Source organism: Punica granatum, chromosome 1 (assembly GCF_007655135.1).
Source record: "Punica granatum isolate Tunisia-2019 chromosome 1, ASM765513v2, whole genome shotgun sequence".
NCBI lineage: Eukaryota > Viridiplantae > Streptophyta > Magnoliopsida > Myrtales > Lythraceae > Punica > Punica granatum.
Genome location: NC_045127.1, coordinates 54899321 through 54918607, shown reverse-complemented (window position 1 = coordinate 54918607; position 19287 = coordinate 54899321). Strand labels below are relative to the sequence as shown.

General features: G+C 41.5%; 3 protein-coding genes and 1 long non-coding RNA gene across 5 annotated transcripts; 1 reads left to right on the top strand and 3 right to left on the bottom strand.

The window, feature by feature from the left end:
* Positions 1-1078: 1078 nt before the first annotated feature.
* On the bottom strand, positions 1079-3447 carry LOC116194469 (protein PRRC2A). Its single transcript, XM_031523314.1, has 3 exons — positions 3226-3447; positions 1849-2157; positions 1079-1391 (listed from the first exon to the last, which is right to left on the bottom strand). The coding sequence occupies exons 1-3, from the start codon at positions 3441-3443 to the stop codon at positions 1322-1324; spliced, it is 597 nt and encodes a 198-aa protein (XP_031379174.1). The 5' UTR covers positions 3444-3447; the 3' UTR covers positions 1079-1321.
* A 2058-nt stretch (positions 3448-5505) lies between these two features.
* Positions 5506-9753, bottom strand: LOC116198198 (probable glycerol-3-phosphate dehydrogenase [NAD(+)] 1, cytosolic). The gene is made up of 5 exons (XM_031528556.1): positions 8180-9753; positions 6901-7122; positions 6371-6618; positions 6090-6229; positions 5506-5924 (listed from the first exon to the last, which is right to left on the bottom strand). The coding sequence occupies exons 1-5, from the start codon at positions 8838-8840 to the stop codon at positions 5795-5797; spliced, it is 1401 nt and encodes a 466-aa protein (XP_031384416.1). The 5' UTR covers positions 8841-9753; the 3' UTR covers positions 5506-5794.
* Positions 9754-9938: 185 nt separating this feature from the next.
* On the top strand, positions 9939-18849 carry LOC116198208. Of its 2 annotated transcripts, XR_004155164.1 has the most exons (5): positions 9939-10613; positions 10736-11034; positions 15299-15489; positions 17140-17343; positions 18221-18849. It is a non-coding gene; the product is annotated as an uncharacterized LOC116198208 (long non-coding RNA). The 2 variants fall into 2 exon arrangements; XR_004155162.1 differs by lacking the exons at positions 15299-15489; positions 17140-17343; positions 18221-18849 and adding an exon at positions 11355-11704 and having other exon boundaries at positions 9939-11034.
* On the bottom strand, positions 12345-14762 carry LOC116198188 (cytokinin dehydrogenase 6-like). The gene is made up of 5 exons (XM_031528545.1): positions 13982-14762; positions 13682-13809; positions 13260-13520; positions 12891-13153; positions 12345-12797 (listed from the first exon to the last, which is right to left on the bottom strand). The coding sequence occupies exons 1-5, from the start codon at positions 14601-14603 to the stop codon at positions 12476-12478; spliced, it is 1596 nt and encodes a 531-aa protein (XP_031384405.1). The 5' UTR covers positions 14604-14762; the 3' UTR covers positions 12345-12475.
* Positions 18850-19287: the final 438 nt, after the last annotated feature.

The following is a 19287-nucleotide window of genomic DNA, read 5'->3' as shown; positions in this document are numbered from 1 at the left end:
GATGAGCAAAGCAGAGATGTTCTCTCACTGTAGTGGAATTTTCAAAGGTAAACAAAGTGGTGTCTTCCTACTGGTGGATGCTGCTTTTCTGCTGATGAAAATATATGATTAGGGTCCTGCAATGATGGATCAGTGGATCCAAACCCCTTTGCAAATAGATGATTGAATACTAGATAATCATCATGGTCCAATCTGATAGGGACGTCTTTTTTCTCCACTAACATATGATATTGATTTCTGATGAGGACTCTGGGTGGCTTACGGTTCCAAGTAACAATGAAATAGTCTAAACCAATATTAGGGTATAAATTTTGGCTATAGTTGCGAGACAGATACAGTTTTTATTTTTTAATGAGAGTTAAAAGCTCTTTGAGTATACATAAAGGCAGCTATTCAAGGGGAGAAAAAAAGAAAAAGAAGAAAAAAAAAAAGGGGCAGATAAGAGCTGTCTATTTTCTCAGCTTCCCTCATCCTTTCCCTCTTTTTTCTCCTTTTATACCCCCCTCTTCAATTGGCTCCGCAGGTCAACTGTGAAGTATTTTCAGAGTTCATATTGAAGTATTTTCAGAGTTCATAATATATAGAGCTAATGGACCTGTCAATTGATCTTCAAGGGTGGGTGGGGAGAAAAAGTTGTGGGGGAATTTCCACGTATGGGAATTTTTAGCTTTCTTTCTGCATCATTATCTACACATTCCCTACAAAAATTAAGGGAAATCCTTCTGAAACTTACCTTTCATTCTCTTGGAAAATTCAGAATAATCAATCCCCTGAAGAACTTCAAAATGCTTCTTTCAAGGAAACGAATAGAACCCCCTGGCGTATCTATGCAGCAATAACTAATGCGGTCCCAAGAGCTAAAGAATCAGCTTGATCTATACAGAGCTATGCTCTATTTACCAAGAGTTTGATTGTATCCGATTTCACCTACCAGTTTAACTATGCTCAGCAAACAAGTGATGCAAAGGGCGGGGGATATCAGGGGCAAGTCCAGCTAGTCATCCAATGGGGCAAAGGAACATACCTAATTTGCTTTGAGATAAAACCCACCATTGCATGAATAGCCAGCCCTTCCAAATAAAGAATAAATAAACACTCCTGCCCGACAAAGCAGAAAGTTTGCATTTCCAATGAGCATGCAATGTATACACTGAGCCCCTCTCACAACAATACAACAGACATCACATGAGATAAGATTGCCAAAGTTCTTCGGATTTCTTTACATGGTGATGTCTCGTCTCTCATGACATACTATCCATTCCCGTGTTCTAAAGGTACAAATCAAACAGGATTAGAAACCGGCATCTGTTTGTGAATCTTCCTAGCCAGATGAAGGATCTGTATGTCGTCTAGCAAATAACTTGCTTATATCTTCGGTGACCACGTTGCTCCTGCAAAAAAGTAAACCCAGGTAATCGTCAATCATAACGTGTTTTGCCTGCCAGGGAGAATTGGATCGATCCTAGATGTAATTGTGCTTAAATGGGAAATGCTAACAAAAACTATCTAATATGGAAACTGGTAGAAGAAGATTAGCAATATATGGGGAATCCTCAGTTAAATCTTGATTCTCAATAGACCACAATGAACAGAAAGATAATTATTAGTGTCGTTATCTGACTCCTCTTCGAGCTGAAAAAAGGGACATATACTACAAATACTAATACACCTCCTCGCACATTGTTGATGCATCACTGTCCTTGGACATAATAATTCTTCAAACACAACTCAGAATATGAGGCCAGTCAAGTTTTTAGATGGCAGGTAAAAGAAAAGAAAAATAGGGAAGAGCATCCATTGCCCAAGAAGTCGGTGAATATATGTAAAACACATGGTTCTATGACTGACCTTCCACTAAGCTGGGGCGGAACTAGTAAACCACCACCAGTGTCGGGCACATTCTTTGTGTGGGGCAATGTCCCTCTGGGAACTTTGCTGCGGGGTGCAGAAGAAGACGGAGCATTAGAATCTCTCTTTCGTAAAGCACTTTCAGCCATAGCCGCCGCGACTCGAGAAGCATGATCACCACCACTTGACACAGTTGATGAAAGAGTAGGACTATTCAGCAGAAGAGAAACATCGGGAAGTTTCTCAACAGAAGTCATCATTGAATGAGCTATGTTCTCTTCCTGCTGATTCGATGCAGGAGGCGCTGTCCTACACGTGCAGAGTATACAAATGGCCAAAATATTAAGACCAAAACCTCTATAAGCATAGTTAAATAGCATTCACTGTGACATTTCTCGTGCTTGTGAAGATTGAAGAAATAGTAACTAAATGACTAGTGACGACTGTGCAGCAAATTGAAATGATGTCAAACCGCCACCAGCTTCTATTTACACACAGTTCACTGGCTAGCATGCAAATGAAACTATCCTCATCATCTAATAGAACAACTGAGCATCTATCAGTAAGTAGAATCCACTCTATGGATGGTGAAGAATCGAATCACCATGGATACAACGCGTATGGCATTCCTTTTTCTCCCCATGGCTGTGTACATCACATATGACTTCCCTTTTCCTCCCCATGGCCGTGACCGCATTTAAAGGTTTTAGAATAGCAACATTCTCCATGTAAATGCTTTCATTCCCATCCCTCCAAATCCTCCATTGAAACAAGCTATAAAGCTAAGCAATTCTTCAATTGGAGACTGATTTGACATCCACAGATGCACTCAAACCCTGAAGCATTGCTGCTGCACGGATACCCAATCCGACAAATAGATCGGTCTCCCATGTCCAGCCCTCTAGACAACCGAAAGTACGATCATATTGAAGGCGTACGGAAGCCGAACAACAGAAGTTTTGCTCTACAAGAATGAGTGGTTCCAAATAAGCAAGAACAGCACGTTGACTGTACCGAAACTACTAAAGGCAACTCATCGAACTCGAACAGTGAGAATTCATCTAAAGAGAATGATTTTTCTAGCATCCAGAAAAACGCGAGCTCACCAACCACAGCTCCAAAACACAAGCATGACCTCAAGGAGCCACAGCGGTAACAAAAGAAGAATAAAAAACTTATAGTCTCTCACTAAGTAAGACGTCTACCATTTTGCCTTCAGCCTCGAGTTCTTAGTTTTGCCACCTTACGATAAGTTCCTAATTGTTGTTCTCAAAGCAAAGATTACAGAGTAACATGCCACTCCTAAGCCCTAGTCGTGCCATTGCGATTTGATTGCAATATGAAGCAAGAACTGAAATGGTGAGCTCGCATGATTACCGCTTCTGAGGAAGAACAGGGGGCGGAGGAGAAGGCTCCAGCTTCGGGGCTTCAGCTCTCTCTACTTTCTCCTTCCGCTCCTCTTCTCCTTCTTCATCAACCTCGGGAGCGTCTTCGTCGGAAGAAGAGGCGTAGTCTACCAGAGACATCTCTCTCTCTCTCTTCCTGCGACTGCGAGTTCGTCGTTGTGTTGTGTTGTGCTGTGTTTGGAATGGCATTGCTTTGCTCTCATACAATAATACATACAAAGCTCTACTACTACCATGGGCCGGGCCAATGAAGAACTAGGCCGGCCCATCGAGCCTACTACCATAGCTCCACAATATAATTTATCGGGCCATTCTCTTCTGTACATATAGGATCCCCTCTCCTTTTACCTAAAAACAAAATCCAATTCTCCAAGCGATTCACTCTCTGACATTGGACTAGTTGAAGCTCAATCCTCGTATAATTTTGAGAGATACAGAACTATTATTTTTATCATCTCTGATAACAGAGATGTATAGTAAGAAAAGGAAAAAGTGGATAACAGAAAGTTAAAAAAGTAAAGGCACAGTCATATATACTGAGAGAGAGAAAAACCAATTGCCATTTGCCATGTTATGCTTGTTAAAAAAATTTGACAGTTCACTTATTTTCTTGGAAGATCAAAACTTACGCCGTTTTCTCAAATTTAACATCAACTCTAAAATTTTTCAAATCTAGCAGCACGTTATTAACGTTAGATCAAATATATCATATGTCTTCAATTCCGTCACGGTTCTTGACGTGGCAACTAACGGCTGCCAACGTGATCTAATGATTTTTAACCTCCAATATAACAATGACAAGTGCCCTTCTTCATCCAGCTGATTTTTAAAAAAAGACCCATATCTTCTTCTTTTTTTGAAATTCTGGCCCAAATTATTTTGGAAAACCCGTGAGTGCTTGAAATTGCACTGAGATGAAAAAACCACTCCGGCAGCAATATGAGTTTCAGGATTCCATAGATGGTTAGATGTCGGAGGCTCGTGAGTGCTTGAAATTGCAGTGCATTCCCATCCTCATCGACAGAGAGGTCAAGCTGGTCGCACTCCCTAATATGAAGTTGTTCAAGCTTTTTCCAGATTTTGCATACCATGAGACAGAGAGGTCAACGAGCAATTTCCATACTGGAGAGGGAAACGAGCCCATGCAGCCACTCGTTTGGCACTTTTTCAAGAGTCTTCGTCCCCCCAGTTGTCAAATGCTTCAAGCTGAGTTGCTAACCCGTGTCGTATTCCTTCGTTGACATCATAAAGCGTCAGCCTCTCAAGCTGTGGAAGGATTGGCAGAGATGTCAGCTTGGGCCACTTGACGATATATAACTGAGAAAGGCGTGGAAAGGACTTTTTTAGCATAGTCTGATGGTCCTCCCCTTGCTAACTATTGTATCAGAAGTCGTTCCTCTTGTGCTCACATCGTTGCCCAAAACTTTGCCGTTATTGTTATCTATGCAGTCGACCATGTCTAGATGGGCCGTCTTCAAGGACTTGAGATGAGGCAGCAGACCCAGTGGAGGAAGATGTCGGATATTTCTACAATTCCAAAAACTAATCTCAACCAGATTCGGAATGTAGCTGATCATGTCATCCGAAAACGGTGGAAGAGGGGAGGGGGAGCCCCGACCCGGCTTGGGGCTCCACTGCTGAGTTGGGCCCCCCTCCTCCATTTTCTTGATAGAAAAACAGGAGAACAGGGGAGGGGGGCCTCGACCAGGCTTGGGACTCCACCGCCGTCCCTCAACCCTTGAGGGTTGGAGGGGGAAGCCCCCAGTTGGGTCGGGGGGGCCCCTCCCCTCTTCCCTCGTTTTCTTGATAGAAAAACAGGGGGAGAGGGGAGGGGAGCCCCAACCTGGCTTGGGGGCTCCCCGCCGACCCTCAACCCCTAAAGAGAGGTGGTCGGACTCGGGCCACCTTGTCTTGAGGGTCGAGGGTTGATGGTTGAGCTTAAAAATCAATAGGTCACGTTGACAGCCGTTAGTTGTCACGTCAAGAACCGTAACGAAATTGAAAACAGATGATATATTTTGTCTAATTTGGGTAACGCGCTGCTATATTTGGAAAATTTGAGAGTTGATGCTAAATTTGAGAAAATAGTATAAACAGTGGAGGTTTACAAAAAATTTAACAGTTCATGCATAGGATCACTTCTATGCATTTGGCGGCTCAATTACCTTCTTCTTATTACAGGAATCCTTTACAAAAAATATTTAAAAAAAAAAAGTTCATCCAAAAATAAAATATAAAAAGCTTGTATGTATTATACAGGAAACGATGGTATTATATATCATTAAACATCAGTAACGTGAACATCACTTGACTCGTTGTGCGTTCTACAGAAAGCAGAATCTCGGGATTGTACGTTATGCTACAGGCATTGCACAAAAAAAAAAAAAAAAAAAAAAAGAATAGCCGCACTAGATCGTAACATGTCCATGCGATCGATGATGAAGCGTGGGGCTAGAAGAAAAAGAACAGCACGCACCTAGAGCCTCCCAGAGCAATATTATAGATACATACAAAATTCGCCCGAACAAATCAATGATCAGTTACAGTGGCTGCTGGCCTAAAAGTGATGGCCTGTAAAAGGAATGGGTCTGTGCGATCTCGATCCTGTCTCGAGGATCGTTCATTGATTCGTCCCTTAGCGCTTGAAGAATTCCTTCGCAAGCGTACTCCCTGAACGATCACATAGAAAACAAACTTTTACTTGATCATATAACAGTAATTTATTTTCTCAGTCAATCAACAATCATCAAAGAGTTGAATCTGGCGAAAGGGCTTCTGAGTAAAGGTTCTGGGACTCTAGTGAACTGAGAATGCAGTTTTAAGATTTTACAGTACCTTAGGATTAATATCTTGTAAAGCATCCTTAGTATTGGGCAGAGCTCAACAGGAGCAACGGGTTTCTGTTCTTCGGGGTGGAGGAAACTTAAGCACGACTGACTCAACAGTTCGTAAAACGCCTTCACAGCTGAGACACCCTATAGCACGACATAAAAGAGTGGAGTCCCAACTTAGTAAAGTTTCAGAAGTTTCCGCTTCAATACACCAAGCTCAAAAAATCAAAATTATCCATTTTACAAGCTTTGGAAGATATTTTTAGCGAATGCTGAATGAAATACCTGGATCATTCCCTTCCCCTTGATGTTATCACCCATCTCGAGGTTGAGTTCACGCTGAGCTAATTTATGTCCATACCAAGCATTCCGACCTTTGAGGAGAGTCACATATGTGTCTGCAAGTAAGGGGCCTGCGAGCTTCTCAGGATCCTCTGCTAGCAGATGGGTTATGAATATCATCTCAGATGTACAGAGGGCAAAGTACACCGATTTGCTTGTTGCACTCTCGTTTGTAAGAGCAGCAACCATACCTGCAGAAATTCGAGTAGACATTGACATATGCTCAAAGATCAAATTTCTTTTATACTAGAAAATCTGCAGAAAGATATGGGACTTCTGGAAGTGTCTCCAAACACAAAGATTTGACCACCAAAATTAGTTTATAGAAACGGTGATTTTCGAAACAACTTCCAAAAGCAGTTTTCAGCTTTAAGAGCGCCTCACTTAGAATGTCCTTTATTAAAAGTGGAGACATCCCTATCCAAAATTAAGCACAAGGGCTAATGAATTCATCTCTCTCTCCCTCGACATACCTGCTCCAATGGCATAGACATTCTTCAATCCACCCATAACTTCATGAGTGACAAGGTCGCCATTGTCCCACACGATAAAATGGGGCTGCCTCAAAAACTTGGCCAATGACTTCCTCCACTTTGCTGACCCACATATCCGGGCATTGGCATATTCCTTACTGTAAATCTCTGAGGCAATATTGGGTCCTCCAAGATACAAAATATTCTCGAGAGGCACTCCAGCTGCAAAACATGATATCAGAATAAGCGATAAAGGAAGACACAGAACTCAAGGACTTCTCATTTCAAATACATCTTCAAAATCGCTATCTGCCACTAACTACCCTTTCACATTTTGGGTTTTTTTAATGGAAAATGGAAAAAGGCAGACTTGCTTCCACAATAAAATGCCTCAGGGCTCCCTAGAGCATGTGAGATGTATTGAACCATCGCCATTTGTGTGGATAAATTGGCCTTAGACATGCAGAAATGTTTACATGAAGGAAGACAGAAGTTGGAATTCATTTAGAAATGCATATGATGGTCAGCCCTCTAAAAGAGTAACTGACTAGAACCCACCAACTGCCTTTCAAGACTATTGATCATTGAGTGCACCTATGCTTATGAACACATGGATGAGATAAGGCCTTTCGTTTTACCATTCCAAAAGAAGGCTAGTCCCCAAGACGTAAGTGAATACCAGCATATTGTAATCATCTTGCGGAAATCAAACTTTAGCATATTCAGAAAGTATTTCCTCATATCATATTTGTCATATTTCTACCAGCATAAGCTGCCAGTTGCTAGTCATTGCAGACTTGCAGTATTCCCCTTAAAACAATAAGCTGAATAAACTTCAAATTTTATATAATCTTTTCGCACTACTATATCCGCTCTCAAAAATAAACATATTCAAAGGACTGCCTAGCTTAAAACATCAAAATTTGCAAATGAAGAAAGAAAGAGCAATTCTACCTTAGTTGCTGCAAGCATTTTCACAGACCATAAGTTGCACCAGCATGGTTAGGTTTGACCAGCAATAATATATTGAACTCTCTAGTCATTAAACACATTTCCTTCAGAGGACTCGTCAACCGTACTTTGTTTAATATAGACGTCGATAATCAGCAGTAGGCAGCAATTCTCAGCAAATGAAGATCTAAAACAGCCACAGACACCTCAAGGAAAAGCCAACAGAACAATGCATTCAACTCACAAAGCGGTAGTCTCACCATATTGATATTGGTCAAGCATCATCCTTCAAACAAAGAAACTAAGAAACTAAATAAAAGAATCTTACTTGCTCGGTTGATCATCTGGGTCGGAGTTATAACACGGGGCTCGGGCTGCAACTCAGCTTCAACACCCTTAGCAAGAGATATAATAACTGGCATCGAAACTCTTTCCTTCCAATACTGACTAATCTCTTCAAAAACTTCTTGGGTCTCCGTGGAAGGCAACCCGTTTACAACTATATCAGCATCCCAAACAGCCTCCTGCAAATTGGTCACAACTTTCAAAGGGCAAAGTGGGGTGTCAATCATGTTCAAGCAAAACCCATCCTTCAAGATCTCATCAGCATGAAGTGTCCGATCTCCTAATCTTGCCTCCACGTATTTCAAATAAGCACACCTCCTTATTAATCTCCTCAGCACATCTTCCCTTGAATTAATCACTTCAAATAAATGTTCAGCTGTTGCTTTATCAACTGACCTACCGGGTCTCCTCCATATCCTAATCAGGACCTTATCTCTCAAATGGCCATAACTTTCTTGCAACATAGCAACAAAGACACTGCCCCAAGCACCAGCCCCAACCCCCACAATCCTAAGGGGGTCACCTTCTGCTTTGCCCATCAGGGCACGGAGCTCATCGAGCTTCCCTACCAGAGAACCATTTGAATTCTGAATAGTCCCATTTGAGTAGGCATTAATGGTCGTATCTACGGTAGTCCCAACCATCCTTGTACTTCCTTCTCCAACCAGCAAGTTCGATGTAACTGAATCTGCAAGATGAGAATTTCTTGCCACTAAACGTAAACTAACCCTTAATTATGGCTAAAAAGGTAGAAGCAGGCAACCCCAGCCGACGATATGCAAGGCAATCACACAGCCACATTCACACATCTAACCAAGCTGCCAAATCAAGATTTCTTTTTCTGTCTGGTACTAAAAGCTCTGATTTTCAAGAACATGCAGAAGCAAACGAACTCAAATATCCAAGCAAATCCTCCCAAAGTATGAATCACCCGCGAGACGAGCTTCTAAAACCAGAACCCAGAAGTTCAATCCAAGCTCTTCACAGAAGAAGAAGAAGATCCGCCGAGAAAGGGTTTAACCACGTGGGTTTTGTCTTGTGACTCTTACGACCGTCATAAAAGATCATACCATCGGAAACTTGGAAGAATCAAAGCTTTCCGTTTCAAGCTAAACCAACCCCACCAAGCTCGTCACAAAAAGAAAATGTGAACGCGTCGGTCGAAAACAAGTAAAACTTGAATAGGATAAAACCACGTCCGACGCGATGGACACGAAATCCGCTTTTGTTTTCACATGAATAGCGCCGACAGCTAATCTTTATCTTTTTCTGGACAATTCCAAGAGCAACACTGAATTCTTTTTCCTTACGTCTGCTGGAAAAACCAAGAAAAAGTCGCAATTGTCTACTTCTATATCTACAATGTATGTAATACAGTTCATAAAAACGCTGCTTCAATAGGCAACAGATGCAACTGACAATTTTGCAGCTTGAATGATTAGAAAGAAGAGAGATGCAACTGACAATTTTACAGTACGTAAAAACAGTAGTCTTGTTCCTGTCCTTTCTTCCTTGCTCGGATGAACCATTTCTAGAGGGAGAGAGAGGATGAAAGGAAAGAGCCAGCCAGAGCAGAGACAGGAGGTTCGTTCGTCAACTCAACTCTTTCTGACGAAGAACCTCGGATTTGTCGAGCAATTGTGGGCTAAGCCCCATTTTCTTTGGGTCAAGGCTAGGCCTAAGTCGGAGGACGCAAGCTTCTCAGCCCCACTCTCTATGGGCCTATTCTGGATCTTCAACAAGAACCCAAACCCAAAGAGGCAAAGAGAAAATTTAACTCAGAAAAAAAGAAGAAAAAGAAAATTCCTACAGCAGCAGCAGCTCTGCTCTGATGGCTGATGGCTTGACTTGCGAAGGAAGGCGGTAAAAGCACAGCCACGTGCCTTTCGTGCCCTGTTTGCTTTGCTTGACTGAAAGGAACAGTTCTTCCGTCTCTGTTGATTGCTAGTCTTTTTGGGAGCTTCGTGTTTAATGGATATATTTATCTTGTGGGCGGAAAATATATATCTTTTTGGTTGGTTTTGATTAATTTAAAGAAGGGGACTGCAGGAGGTTTTCAATTTCCTGATGATGAGTGATAAAAAAAGTTCTGTCTTAAGTTATTCATGTTTTTCGGATGTGTTCTTCGTGAGGTTCCTGGGTATTCCTGACAATGCATGCTTCTGAATGCAGTGCTAGTTTTTGGTGTTTGTTCAATGTTTTCTTTCGGTTTGATGTTGGGAGAGAGCATGAGTCTCAGACCTGTTAGTAACGGTTTAACGAGGGACAGGATTAGATTAGCCTTTGGTGGGACATCCTTGATTCTTATAAAGATTCGTTTTTTTTTTTTTTGGGGGGTGGGGTGGGGGGTGCTATAATCAAAACACTCGAGCTAGCTGTAGCACAGTTATGTCAGGATTCTTCTGGTTCCTAGTTGTGTAAGTTGTTTCTGTGGCTTACCTGTTGTAGTTGCATGTAAGAAGTTCATCGTCTGAATTATCAGCAGGAAGCAGCTTATTAGCTGTAGAGCAATTTTTTGACAGCTTACTTACATTTGCAGGAGCTGCACAGTAAAGGAATCATTTCAACATTATTGGAATCTGGACTGAGAACAAATTCCAGTTGTATGAGATGCCTGAAAGACTTCTTCTTGCAAACGGTCGGCCCCCCATGTTTCCATTGACCAATTGGAATTGGATCATAACCTGTCTTTCACCCTGCAAATCTTTCCTTCAGCGTATCACTGGTGGAGATCTTTTCAGTGATATGATTTCGGGTGAATCAGAATTATCTTTCTGGTCTCTGGTTCTCAAACAGCATCCGTGATTGTTCCCAGGATAGTAGCATCAGACTTATCAGGTATCAATTGAAGATAATTATATCTACTCTTATTGCAGCTTTCTAGATATAAAGAATATAGTTTTTTTCACGATATCTTCTGCTGATATCTTGATTCTTCGTAGATAACTAAGAATATGTCTTGATGCTGATTTCAATAGACAATCAATCTATCACTACTTCTTTGCCATGGATGCCACGTATCCATGAAGTGCTCAATCTCTTTATTGCTATCTCAAATCTCTTGCATGTGCGACCGATTCCTTTTCGTTGCGAATATTCCTGAATTGGGCCTTCACTTTATCATAAGTGCCTAAACTCATCCGAAATGTCTTCGGCAGTTTGACTGGTTCTAAAAGCAGATGCAAACGATGTGAGCCACTGCAATTTTTGGAATCTTAAAGATGACCCCTTTGTCAGTTCAGAGTCCACTCTTAAAACTTCAAGAGACATTACAAGTACAGTGACGGAAAAGAAACATGTTTTCTTGTGCACCATTGACAGACGACCCATGACCCCAGTTATTCTGAGGCCCTAAAGTCTGCTCCTTTTTGGCTTTCTTTCTCCTTTTGCCTATGTACCATGACATGTATGTCATATGCTCATCGGACCAATTGTTTTATTATTGGAGTGGGCTGTGAAAACATCTCAGAAAGTTATCATCAATTTCAGAAAGTTATTGCTGGTGGAACTGAATTGTGTGAATGTACATTTATAAACAAAGGGAGGAAAAAAAAATACAGAGACGGAAGAAGAAGAATAAGGAGAAGGAAGCCATTAATGAATGCACTCATACTAAAAATTGAAAAGAGTCTTGGCTTATTACATTCCAGGTTTGCTTAAATAAGGTTGATTTTGAAAGCCTTAACTGCTTTCTATTGGTCCTTTTAAGGTAAATTGTTGGCTCTATCATTTTCTCCATTTGAAGTCATCAATATATTGAGAAAACGAGTCTTAGAAATCTATTAGCAGCAGCTAATTTGTTATAGGCCTGGTAGCTTTATTTGATTGTCTAGCAAAGTTAATGTCCTTTCGTCCGCATTTACTTATGGATTACCTGAGTATGTTAGTAGAGATTCCATGATGCTTCCGCATGTAAAGAGTTAAAATCGTGGCCGCTGTATTTTTATCACTTGAGTATTTCTTTTTCCATAAAAGCATCTTCTACTCGGTGATTTGATTAAAACTTCTTCAATGAATTGAAAACTATTTGCTTTCCTCCTCTTTGTTTCCAACATTTACTTTCCAGAATAGGGCACTTACATCCACTAGTTTAACAGAAAATCGCAACCACCTCCTATTCTTCTCTTATATTTAAGATAATTGAGAAGTCAGGAGGAAGAGATTTAAATAAACTAGCACAAAAAATTTACAGTATAAGTGACTAAGGCGTTCTCCCTCGCCTTCTGCGAGGTTCCTCTTCTAAGTTGACAAAAGAAAGAAAAGGAAAAGAGCAAAAGGGTCACAAGAAGGGGGCTGCCTTATGAAATATTTGTTGCCCCGGGGCAAGAATGGCTAAAGGGTCATAAGCAGATTTTCTCTGTACAAAGGATTCCCAGTGTGGACCGAAATGGTTCTTCCAATCTTCCTGCCTAGTATAGTGGGCCAAGTATTGCTTCACTCCAAGATTTGCTCTTTCACAAAAATCTAATATTCTTGTGTTCTGAGTTAGTATGTGTTTTAAGCCATCAGTTCCTGTTGAAGTGGGAATTGCAGAAGAAAGGAATGCCACCAGGTAAAAAATATCTTCTTCTGGAATAACAACAGAAGTTCTATTGTCCCACCTGCCAAAAGATAAAAATGATCGGATCAGTCCTTCTCAGTTTACTTTTTTATTATGAAAAAGATTAAGAGCCTATTTTGTTGCCACCCATTACTTTGATTTGTTGACTGGATATATGAGGATGGGCCCGTTGCTCGTGTCTGTTAGGATATTGCCAAAGACTTCCGCTGCGAATATGTCTATCTTGCTTCTTGGGATCAAAAGATTGAGCCATGGGTGTGGGACTTCCCACAGACCCTTTGACCGTAGTTTGATCTCTGATACGTGGACTCTGTCCAAGAACTCTATATATGGAACTTCTGATAGGAAAAGCGTCGACGAGACGTAATTTAACTGAGAAAGTAATCTCTCAACTTCCTGCAAGAATATATAAAAGCAACATTTATTAAAACCACCGGTTTATTATCATTAAGACCAATTTATTTTCACCAGTTTCATGCATCTACTTAGAGAAAGGCATCACCTTGATTGCTGTGTCCAAATCACTCAGCTTGTAGTACTTGGCCATTTCAAGGCAGAAGAGAGTTCTCCCTTCTGATTTGAACTCACTGGCCTGAATTGGGTCCTGCGGGCTGAAGGATGATCTCCAGTTATTTACGAGGCCTGTTCTATTTATTATAACGAATCCTTCAATATAATCAAATGTATTCTCCTCCGATATCAGACGCTCTTGATCCCTCGTAAATGTCTCGAAATCTGAATACAGCACTCTGATCCACTTCACCTGTTGAAGATTCTCTGTTTTTTAGTTATAAGAGACTGATTTGTCTTTTTCTTAAGGTAAATGTAGAAATGCATGCACTCTCCAGAGCATGTGTTTTGTATTGAATCTTTCACGCATGCACATAACGTGATATGCCTAATGGATGTTAAGATTTTGCTTACCATATCTGGTGCCGGTTCCAGAGAAATTCTCGCTTGGGTTATGATCCCGAATTGGCCGAGTCCTCCAAGAACACCATGAAAGAGGTCTTCATTCTGCTTCTCTGAGCACTTCACTACCTCCCCCTTTCCTGCAGCCAAATTCAGTAGAGTTATTTATCATTTTATCTCCTTATCACAATAAATGAAAAGGTGAAGAGTTTTTTACTTTCAAATGGTCAGATCATTTGTCTATCATATCTTAGATATACCTCTTCTGCCACATTTTCACTGTTTATTTTTAGATATATTGCTTTGTCATACCTGTGATAACTTCAAGCTGATGGACATTACTAATCTGAGGTCCATGTCGAAATGCCTGCCCGCTAATTCCCCCATTTGACAGAGTGCCACCAACTGTCAGATGCAAGTAGTCGGTCCAGGACTTCGGCGCCAACCCATATTTCAGGCTTTCTCTCAGGATATTTATCCACAATTCTCCACCCGATACATCCACAAATGGGGATTTCCCCCTGTGGACTTTCATCAGTGGGGATTTGAGTGATTCCATGTTGATCACAATTCCTCGGTGGGTCTGTGATTGACCCTGGAGCGAGTGTCCATGGCCTCGAGCAGCAATAGTGAGGTCCGAGTAAGGGCCCAACTGCCAGATATGCTCTACTGTGAGAGCAATATCAGAAACTGACTTTGGATAGAGGATCGCAGAAGGCAGGTACTGGAATCGATTGCCGAAGTCTTTGGCTATGTGGTGAAGTTCATCGAAACTTAGATGACCATCGAGGGGCAGTTCTGCTAGTGAAGAAGGGATGCTGGAGATGACACCAACAGTAGTTCTGATCGCTGTGCAGCTTAACAGCAGCAGGGTAATGCTTCTGACGACCAGGATGGAGGTGATGTTTGTCTTCTGTCTGAGGAACCTTATCATTTTTCCTTGTTTCCTATGTTTTGTTGGACGGGTCAGGGTAGTTTGAAGACGTTAGTCTTCTGTGGCTTCGTGTCCGTTGTTGTATTCTGGTGGGAAAGCAGGAATGGCAAAAGGAGAGGTGTAGAAGAGCCAAGGGAATGGAGGGTTGAGGACAGAATTTAAAGGGGGGGGAGAAGACGATTTTGTGTTGCGGAGTCAACCTATATTCATTGGCAAGCAGACGTATTAAGACCGCCTACTCGGTGAATATAAGGTGGGAGTGTCTTAGGGGTTTGTTTTTGGGCTCTCTGTTTCAAGAGAGAGATGTAGAGATATAGAGAGAGAGGAGAAAAGAAGCAGCCATCACACTCGCATATAAGCCAAGTTGATGAAGGAATAAGGTCACATGAAAGAAAGATTTCACAAATCTCTGGCTCTTTGGTTACAACCAAATTACATACCCAAGGGGGAGAGTGTTGCCTCCAATAGCATCTTCTCGTTAATGGTGTTAACCGGTGCATTTCTTCCATTTATAGAAACCAAAGCTGATTCGGAAACTTTGCAAGAACGGGTAATGAAAGTTGCCCGATCTTGTCGCGTCTTTGCTCGCACAGTTACTGATTGATGATACTCTGTTGGTGGGCGATGTGTTTTGTTCTGATTCATTTCTTCTACAATTCAAGCACAGGCATATCTAATATCAGATTTGCTGACAGGGACCGATGGGGCCTCCCCATAATTCAGCTGTGGCCAAAGGTAGAAGACCACCCGGGCCATTTACGGGTCCATCTGACACGTGAACTCAGGCTATGATTTGTGTTCTTGGGGACCCTTGTGGCCACCACAACAGGGAGAACTCCACCTTAGGCGTGCGGAGGCCAATTTTCCCAGCGTCTGAACTCAACTGGTACGTAAATTTTGCGAATGATTTTTCCTGTTTATGGGTCTGGTTGTCCTGATTTTGATTGCTTTCTTTCGCTGTTTTCGTTCTCTTTCGCCCCTTTTTTTTTTTATTAAAATAAAAAATAAAAAATTTGGTGACAACTTGCTCCAGGGTAATACTCGGAAAAACATGTATTCTGAGCTCACAGCCTCGCTCACTCCTTTCCCCTGTTTGGTATTTCCATTCCAACTAGAGCCTATCTTCTGTTCCTATGAAGAGATTCCCATGTTTTGTTTTTTTAAACCGTTCTTTGTAATGGTTGAGAATGAGATCAGAGGGGCTAATGATTCGATGGAACCAAGTCATACTTGAAAACCGAACATAGAACAACCGGCCTTTGTCCTGGTTGGCTCGACTAAAATTCCACACTTTTGGCTTTTTGCCCATTGTCATTAACATGGTTCAGCTCAGCTTTTGTCTGAAAGAACGGGACCAAATTCCTGGGCCAGTTCCGGTTTTGTCTCCACCCCATAAAGATTGAGATATCATCATGGCTTGGCATATTTGAAAGTTAAGCCAACTAATCGAAACATCACTCGAAATACATCTCTGTCGAAGGAACAGCGACTCCTTAGTCCTTATGGCCTCGAATATCTAGTGGGAATCGCTATCAGGCGCAGGTCTTGCCCCATATAACGTTATAGGAACAGGCTTAACTCGTCCCGTTAGATTCCCTATAGAATCCTAAGTAAATACTTCCTTCCTAGATTTCTTTTATTCTGTATATATATCTCCTATTTCTATAGTTCCAATGCTGCATGACTTTGTATTTTGTCTTCCTCTGGTACTGACCCCACTACTGACAAGTTGATCACGGTCTCTGCTCATATTTCAGACAGCAAATCTCCTCCTCCCTCCTCTCTCCATCATCTTGTCCAGGATTATATTATTAACAATTCTTTGATGTCTAAATCAACACTCACTCAAGAATATAAAAAAAATTACTTCTTGTTAATAAGCTATTAACATAAAATTCCACGGTCTCAGGTGGCCCTCAATTTCCTTCGAAAAATTACTGGGTGAACTCAGACCGCCATGTCGCACATGAACCTGCCAATGGTCATCCGACATGTGTGTAGAAGTGACATATCATTCCGACACAAATTGGACCCGTGGTACATTTTATTAAGTCGAGTTGTGCCGAAATGATGCGACACTTCTTTTTTATATATATGTCAGACGACGATTGTTTCGGTTCTTATGTGACGTGACAATTATAAGTTCAATACAATAAATTCCCTCTTCCTCCTTGTGCTTTTCTTTATTTTTTATTTTTTTCCATTGAAAAAGTGGCAGTGGCACCTCCTTCTAGTGTGAACTAGGGGGCACTCATCAGAGTCTTCTTCCTCTTCTAGCCCTCATTGGTGGTGAAAAACCTAATTTTTTGATTGACTTTGCTTTCTAGAAGGAGACCGACCATCGATTAATTAATCAAAAAAATTTGATTGAGTTCAAGGGAATCAATAATTCTGTTGGGAAAGCAGCCCGCCATTACGCGTACTTGGGGCTGCCCTCCAGTGGGCCTCACTTGTTTCCATGATGCCAAGTTTGTGGAACAGAGAATTTTCGGATTGTGTTTTGATTTTCTAATCACGCGAAACAATTGTCATTCAGGAGACCGTATGGGCGGCCAAATGGGCTCCATGGAGACCCTTTTGAGAGCACAGACCCATTACCATCACCGATCAGCAGATCGACACGACATGATGCCACGTCAAGAGATATCCCAGGAACTCAATTGGCCTGCTGAAGATCGGGGGCTGGCGAATCAGGGTGAACCAAGTGACTATGCTCCGTACCTGGGACATAGGGAAGCAGGTTAGAAGCGACGCATCACGCATGGTGTTTCGTATCATTATCTCCATGCTTTGGGATAAATAGGAGACTGTGCTTAGACGGGTCGTTAGGATGCAAGATTGATTAAGGATACTTGAAGGAAACAAAAAAGAAGAGCCCTTAGGAGATTACACATATATACTAATCATGCTTATCGTGTTCCTTATCCCAACTTTTATTTCACTTTAATCAGTGTTTGCTTGTCTCTTCCTCCTACGATATGTGCAGTGAAATCTTGTAAAAGTCCGAATCTTTAACTTTCCTTCTTACTCCCCTCCCGCATTTTTGTCGTGACAACCTTTATCATCGAACTTTTCCTGAGGTGAAAACACAAGTTTCTCGTTACATGTCCCAATGAGACAAAAAGATCCATTAGTGGAAGGCAGAGGTGAGAGGAAATAGCACAGTATTAGGAAATTACCCCACCTCGGGATTCGGGCTCGGGGGGCTAAAAAGCACAGTATTACTGCTTAAGAAGGGTCGAAACGGGTATCTGAATACTTCATGCATACTTTTTTGGATTAAGTAATACTTCATGTATACTTGAATGAACTGTGTGGATATATACCGAGAACTAGGTCATCCAACGGACTGCGAGTTTCTTTCTTTTATATGTAGGTAGACTTGTACCAGGGTTGTCATGCTAATCATCAACGCTCTTGTTCCATTTAATTTTCATGTAATAGTAGACATGTCATGCCTACTTTAGTACATAAACTAAGTGAAATACCAGTGCTTCTGTTTGTAAATTCTAGTTCGACATCTACACGCGCATCTTTTCTTCATCTGTGTTGGTTTCTTTAGTTGGGCTGATGCTTTTTCTGCATCCTCACTCCTAATGATGCTCTTTCCTTTGCAGGGGTACCTCTTGAGACTAGGAAGAGCTTCGATCGAATCTTGCATCTGTATGGAATCCTGAAGCAGCTTTGTTATCCGATCCAGAAATTTCCGAGGGTCGTGACTTCATGGCTGTTTTCTGGCTCAACATTATTTGCTAATGAGATTCAAAACGATCATCGTGTCTGGTATAGTCTAGTTTTATGCTGCGATTCCTTTTCCAATATAGTTTTCCAGTCTTTTCTACTGGACATTGCATTAGAGTTCATGTTCCTGTTCCACACATAACATTAGGATTCGGTTTTTAAGGGCGCCCGGGTACATATATTTGGGCCTATGTCCGTTATGTCCGAAAATCGTTGACGTGTCATTTTTTTTCCTCGAGCCTATATAGTTTCCACCCGGAACATTTTGGTCATTCTACTATTATATGAGACGGGGGGATTGTAGAGATGGAATTTGTGGGGACAGGACAGGATTTGAGATATGGTCGTCAGTTCAGTTCCTGCCTTCCTCTTTCCTTGTATTTGCATGCAAAGCCGACGTCAAAAAAGCAAGTCTTTCTGCACATGCTTCTTTTCCTGCAACAACTTTTTGTGCCCAAAGCTTTCTTTAATGGCTTCCATATTTATTTATGTATATGTATATGTATGCAACCCTTTGTTATTCCCTCTGAGGTTTTGGAAAACCCATCTCCGAAGGAACTGACCCCGGACAGAACAAACCTTCCCATGAAGGATCCTTGTTTGTACTATGTGTTTTTTTTTTTTTATATTGGAACAGGACTAATACATGCGTTGATCGTGATCTGGACTCGGAATACGGACTTTTAGGAACATATACGATCAGTGCATCAGTAATAGACTGGAATAAGTTAAAAAGTATATTTAAAGCATGCAACTAGAGGAAATATTTCAATGTTCTTGAGTATGGAAGACCTCGTAAATCAGAGTTGGAACCTGTTTATTTTGAGCGAGACATATATGTTCTGTCGCATTCGAATTACTGTAACGTGCCATGCGGACAGCTACTGTGACCAGTCAAGTTAAGCTACCAACTCTGGCGTGCCTTATTAGCATCCAATCAAAA

Excerpts from the sequence above, each read along its gene's own strand:
- LOC116194469 (XM_031523314.1), bottom strand. The coding sequence starts at position 3,443 with ATGCCATTCCAAACACAGCACAACACAACACAACGACGAACTCGCAGT. Across the intron at positions 2,158-3,225 it reads CCTGTTCTTCCTCAGAAGCG|GACAGCGCCTCCTGCATCGA; the intron begins GTAATCATGCGA and ends CTGCACGTGTAG. Across the intron at positions 1,392-1,848 it reads CCGCCCCAGCTTAGTGGAAG|GAGCAACGTGGTCACCGAAG; the intron begins GTCAGTCATAGA and ends ACTTTTTTGCAG.
- LOC116198198 (XM_031528556.1), bottom strand. The coding sequence starts at position 8,840 with ATGGTTGGGACTACCGTAGATACGACCATTAATGCCTACTCAAATGGG. Across the intron at positions 7,123-8,179 it reads CCAGATGATCAACCGAGCAA|CTGGAGTGCCTCTCGAGAAT; the intron begins GTAAGATTCTTT and ends CATGTTTTGCAG. Across the intron at positions 5,925-6,089 it reads TACAAGATATTAATCCTAAG|GGAGTACGCTTGCGAAGGAA; the intron begins GTACTGTAAAAT and ends GTGATCGTTCAG.
- LOC116198188 (XM_031528545.1), bottom strand. The coding sequence starts at position 14,603 with ATGATAAGGTTCCTCAGACAGAAGACAAACATCACCTCCATCCTGGTC. Across the intron at positions 13,810-13,981 it reads TCAGCTTGAAGTTATCACAG|GAAAGGGGGAGGTAGTGAAG; the intron begins GTATGACAAAGC and ends ATTTGGCTGCAG. Across the intron at positions 13,154-13,259 it reads ATTTGGACACAGCAATCAAG|GAAGTTGAGAGATTACTTTC; the intron begins GTGATGCCTTTC and ends ATATTCTTGCAG.